The sequence below is a fragment of the Notothenia coriiceps genome, unplaced genomic scaffold, assembly GCF_000735185.1.
Source record: "Notothenia coriiceps isolate Sejong01 unplaced genomic scaffold, NC01 NC01_scaffold00036512, whole genome shotgun sequence".
Classification (NCBI taxonomy): domain Eukaryota; kingdom Metazoa; phylum Chordata; class Actinopteri; order Perciformes; family Nototheniidae; genus Notothenia; species Notothenia coriiceps.
The window spans coordinates 131291-137385 of record NW_011369213.1 but is presented as its reverse complement, the minus strand read 5'-3'; the positions used below and the strand labels follow the sequence as shown (position 1 = coordinate 137385).

General features: G+C 40.8%; 1 protein-coding gene across 1 annotated transcript in view; it reads right to left on the bottom strand.

Moving 5' to 3' along the window:
• Window positions 1-1314: 1314 nt before the first annotated feature.
• The window catches only part of LOC104963917 (uncharacterized), an 18745-nt gene continuing 13964 nt past the window's right edge, over window positions 1315-6095 (bottom strand). Inside the window, exons 5-6 of the mRNA XM_010792602.1 lie at window positions 2727-2817; window positions 1315-1397 (exon numbers count right to left, since the gene is read on the bottom strand). Of these exons, the coding sequence (XP_010790904.1) occupies window positions 1315-1397; window positions 2727-2817 (174 nt within the window). The remainder of the gene's footprint in view (window positions 1398-2726; window positions 2818-6095) is intronic.

Genomic DNA, 6095 nt, shown 5'->3' with positions numbered 1-6095 from the left:
TTCCCAACTTAAAACCTTTCGATAAAAACGTGATAGGCTGACGTTTGGGTCTAAGTCGTACGAGAAGGAAAAGGGTAGCCCCCAGGGGGCCCCACCTGATAGGAATATACGTTAACCCTTATTTTTAAGAAATTTCGGTTTTATTTCAGGAGCAGGACAAAATTTACAATGTAAAAGCAGTCTACAGAAGGTCTAATTTTGTTTCACCCGTCTACGAACCTACAAAAGTATAATTCTACCTCCTTCTAAAATAAGTTGAAAATAGTTTTTCTCTTTTGACCTACTTTTGGTTCTGTCGTAATTATAATCACATGATAAACACAATACCCAGACAAGTTTAATATCACTTACAACACTCATATTACACGAGACATTTACAGAAAAACATAACCTGCTATCTAACTTACCACACATTAGTTATGTAAAAGAAGAACTTTAAGTGTCCTTCTTTTTGTGGTGGTATGAAAATTCTTTTATAGGACGACCTGTGAATTAAGATTTGACCTGGGTGTCATAAAAGAACAAACAAGTTTGCATTAAGAACTTGGAAGACATCAGACGAGTACTAAAAGGTTGAGTCCTGTTTGTATTTATATAGGGTGTAATTTTTTCTTTTTCAAGACGGTCACAAAAATTTTGACTAAGTATTTTCCCAGTTCGCCGGGGAAGTTCCACCTTTGGGTCCGTCATTAAATTGGACAATCCTTTGTAAACTGAGAACAGGTGGTCATTCTCCTTCCACTCTGCTCTTAGACGTAACACTAACCTTGTTATTAGCGACGACTTTTTTGGTTAAAGTACTGGGTTCAAAACGCAAGGCTAGAATTCTAGGTTTTTAAGTCGAGGATTCAAAAGAATTGGGATTGAGATAGAAAACTGGAGACCTCACTCTTTGACGTGCTCCCAATTACCTATCACCTATCCTCTTAAGTTTTCTCGCAATCCCTCTCTCTCTGACGTCCCATGAAGTTAGCGTCCTTCTCTGCACTTGGCACCAGCAAACACTAGCGGCGACCATAGAACTGTCCTTATGTCACAAAATAATAGGCTACCTGTGTAACTGTACGCCACCCCTTTATCCTAACTGCAATAATGTTTGTTGCATTTGGACATTAACTACAAAACCGCTAATGCCGGGGGCCTCAAAGTCCTACTAATTAAGGTCCTCCCTTTCTACGCGAGACTTACTTGGTGGTTTTTCTTCACTTCATAACTGCTCATGACTCGACACCCGGTTAGAATGGAACGCCGACCGACGCCTGCTAGATACTACTTACTCTCCTAATTGTAGACCCCCTGCACTATTCGGCGCCCCTAGCCGAAGGCCGACGCTCCCTCAATCTGTACGCCGGCCTGGGGTGACCGGCGTTGGACGTGACCGTCCCACTCCTTGACCTCTGAGTGAAACGTCACGGGTTAAGGGATAGTGGATAGGAGAATTCAAAAGGACTTAGGAGAAGAGACTGCTGTACTTTAGAGAATCCGAATGCACTTTCACTATCTGACGTGTTTATGATGCGCCAGCGGACATCATAAATGTGCGTCTGCTGCTGTGGGGAAACTATGGAAACTACAGTGTTCTATACAACGGACTACATGGATGTTTAATAAGAATGAACGAGGGACTCATCTAGAGACTCTGCACCGTGCTCTGATGCTGTTGTTTTATGCTTTATGAACGTGGGCAACAGAGAAACATATTCTTCATGACCAAAGTTGGAATTGAAATAAAAAAGGAAAGTGAAACTTATGCTCGTCACCCTCTCCCTCCGGTCTACTTAATACAAATGATCCCAATACGTATGATTGTATGAACTATGAAAAGATCTTAAAATCAATACAAATGTATTTATTATAAACATTAGTCTTTAATACCATATCACCATTCAAACATCTTTTAAAAGTTGAACAAACCCCACACAGCTCAGTGAAATGTTGACTTTATTTGATCATTTCAGTAAAAACTAACGTTCATATTTCTCTTTTTGATTATAATACTGATGAACGTTCAAAACAAAGCACTTTGGCAACTTACCACATACGTTTTAAAAAGCTTAATAAGCACCGTAACTTTCATGATATCATTCCTCGGTCATAATCGGTTGTTTCCGTGAACGGCCGACTGTTGTGTGACGGCAAATGCTGCGGCTGCAAGGCATTGTGGGGCAGCATTTTCTCCTCTCCTTTCGTCAAGGGAGGTCCAGTGGTTCCTAAGCTAAAGGAGGTTATAAAGGAAGTTTGAAACCTCCTTTCCAATCATCCTAGAGAATTCGAACGGCACTTATCATGGCTGCCACTGAGGGACTTCCGGGTCATTTCACTCCGTTAGGAAGGTTCCTAAGCTAAATGGACTATTCGACTTCAGCCCTGGGTTCGTATAGTAACCTTTATAGAGATCTGTTGCAACCATACCACAATGAATTCATGTCATTTGCTCTACAATAACGGTTGATATAAATAAATCATGAAGTTTCCTTTGTATTGAACCTTTTTCACATCAATGAGTAAGTTATTCTAGCCTTCACATACACAAACAAGGCCTCTAGTTGCAACGAAAACATGTGAACTGATCGACTATCCTTACATCAAACAGACTGACCTTGTGGGGGCATTTCATTCAAGGTGAGGGCTACCTGGCCCTTATTTCCACCGTCTAATAGTCCTGAGGGCAATCAGAGCTTCACGACTTGATGAAGTGCAGCCTATTGTGAAGAACAAGGGCTTACTCCATCTTGGTTGGTATCCGTCTGACATCCTCGGTCCTCGGGGAGTTTTTTCTCCCTGCCAGTTGTTCATTCTTCGAGTCACGCTGTGCAACTGTGATAGACCGTGGAGACAAGAAAAGATAAGGAAAAAGAAAGGATATACTGGAGGCAATGGGTTAGAGTTTAATTTGACCACTGAATTGTTGGGGTAATATCTCATTCATGATACATTGTGTTCCATTTGCCATAACCAGTGCTTGAATTGGGATAAAAAGGTGCCGGTACTCTACAGTCTACACCATGCAATTATAGCTTTAATGAGAAAGGGTTCTCTCTGGCCTCAGTGGGTAAATGACCAACTAGGGGGGCTTATGAAGGCTTCATGCTGATCATTTCATACAGAGAATTCAAAGGAAAAAGGTGTCTTTCAACATTATTTTCTGTTACCATAGCGAAAACCATGTATTCTGATGTATTATAAATTGATATTCACTGTTCATATATCACTGGAAGCCATTTCAATTCTCTCTCTATGATTTAATAGAGATGCCCCTCTGATGAGACACCATGTGATTTGTTCATTTCGTTGCTTTATTTTCCAGGGATGGTATTCGGGTTACAGGCAGCAGTATATTCTAGGGGTAATACTGAAATATTGAATTGTGTTGTTTGTGTCTCAGTGAAGAAAAATAAGTCTTCAAACTCCCAAAACCATAGTACAATCTGAATATATGTCACAGAGATTTATACGACAGCTTCAACAGATGAGTAAATCGAGTTCGAATGGGTTTACAATCCAATTCAACCCAGAATGAGGCGACATGGTCGATGGAAACTACCTTAAAGTGAGTTTACAATCTCTCACGTCCATCCGACCGGTCCCATCTGTGTCTCTATATCAGTACAGTACTGCTGATGGTAGACTCTTAACTAAAAGAAGAATTTGGAGGCCACAGTAAAGGTCTAATCTCTCACCTAGCAGCTGCCCAACACCTCGGTAGGGCTGTCCCCATATCGACTAAAAAAAGCATGGTTAATTTTCCCATTCTGTGTTTAAAGAATACATTAACAAAATGTTGAGTGATTTCTTTGCTACTTGCTCCGTTACTACTTGCTTGAATCGTTACTGGCACTTCTGTCGTTAGCATTGTTGCGCTGTGACTCATATGCACTTTGCACGTGTAAAATGTTATTGTTTATAGTTTAACACAATCTGCCTTAATTTTACTCACATCTGTTCTTTCTCAGCTTGGAAATGAAACCATTTAATGAAGCCAAAGACAAAATAAATCAAACACACATTCCTGCTGGTGGTGTTTTAATATTTCATGTTTCCTGTCCATCTTATGAATGGATGAATGTGACTTGTGTTCATAAATGTGCGTGACTAGTCGACTAATCGATTGAACTTCGGTCAACGGCAGCCCTTTCTTGGACAGGAATGTAAGCTAACCGATACTCATAAGGCAAGGCAAGGCAAGTTTATTTATATAGCACCTTTCAACACAAGGCAATTCAAGGTGCTTATAAAAAGGAAAGACATTCAGACAAACGCATTTAAAAACAGTCGTTAAAAAGAAAAGATAATAAAAGAAACATTAAAAGAAAAAATACATGAATAAAAAGTTACAGTGCAGTTTAAGATATGAATAGTTCAATTAAAAGCAGCGACAAAAAGAAAAGTCTTCAGCCTGGATTTAACTCAGTATTTATTCCTGGATTCTTCTTTAAGAGGCAACAAGTAAAGCTTATGCATTAGACTGTGGTGATATAATACTCAAACAGAACCAAATCATACTGGTTTCATTCAGACAGATATCAGAGGGTTCAGCGGTGACTCTTTAACAGATGGTGGCTGTGGAGTGACAAGGCATCAGCAGTGAAGTAGAGCTCGACATTTCCTCTGGGAATGACTCTTGTATGGTGGCGTAACTCTACCTGTCACATATTCACTTTTGCTCACTGATTCTCTTTCTCTTTGTCAGATTGTCTGTATTCATTTTCTCTTGGGGATATAGAGTTTACACGGGGAATATTAGAGATATGCAACTGCGATAAGGTGAATCCAGGTCAACGCTGTAGAGCCTTATTGATGTATTAATCCATACTTGTTGCGAGGGGTGTAGTTGTAGGAAAGGTTTTGTTTTTCTTGACCGTTAAAGTTTCTCTTTTAAATTTCCTTGTTTTATTCTTTGACACAGGGGCCGTTTCTCAATCGCGAGGATGCTTGCTTGGTAGCACATGTCTTCCGAGTCACTTCCTTCAGAAGCTATAGGCAAGAATCCTTCCTGGCATTCGGAAAACGAAGAGTGGAACAGGCTAGCAAGTGTGCAGGTGTGCGTCATATGAGAGGCCCCGCCTTACATTTTACGCCGCAGATTTGGGGAAATGTGTCCGTGCGCAAAGCATTGTGGGGATTTGAAGGACGCGAAGTCTACCCATGAGCAGCCTCTAAATTACCCCCAAACCAAGGACGCGGCCTCGGTAGAATTCCAAGTATGCTGGAGATTGGAACAGTCCTTCGGCGGCACTCGATGACGTAGCATCCTTGAAATATTGGCTTGGAAGCCAGTTTCCTCGAGATTGAGAAACGGCCAGGCTTTCATTGTCTTTTTCCCGAGGGAATCCTCTACATCCCTCAGTCTATATCATAACGTATAATTCACTTTGAATGGGGTGACGTCACACTTTGTCGAACTGCATTGTGGGAGCGTCGTTGAGCAATGTTCAACTTTTGAAGCTTCGACGGAAGCGTCAGCCAATCAAATCATATGCCAGTGCAAGCTCTAGCCAATCAAACCGCGCGTTTGTGTGTCCGGGGCGGGAGATACATGATTGGTTGTTGGTCAAGCTTCAGACACGCCCCCGCCGGCAAGCTTCAACACACGCCGCCGTGTGGACGCTGCGTTAGGATGTAACCAGCAAATTATAAAACATTTTTACTTATAATTTTTCTGCCATTATTTAATCAACAAATATTTTTGAGTTGGAGAAAAAGTGATGAACAATAAGAGCTTTGACTCCACCTTGGTTTTTGTCTTTTTTCCCCATCATTTGCCCATTTGAACAATGAAGTGTTGAAAGATACAGAAGAAGAAACTTGAATTTATTTTAACGACAAGAGTTGGAACATTTTGATGCTGATGATACACGCTTAACCGTGTGTTTTTTTTGCCTGTCGAAATGATTTGTTCTGTCTTTGGTGCGTCATATATTTCTAAAATGTGAATGTGTTGTGTATTTCAGACTTCATTTTGTTTAAATAACATTTATTGACACGTCATATGATAAATGTTAAGTCTTTGACGATTAGACCCCGATCCTGAAATCGTATATCTAAAGGGGGAAATGCAGCCGTGAGCATATAGGGAACCCTCCCCCCGGGTCTAG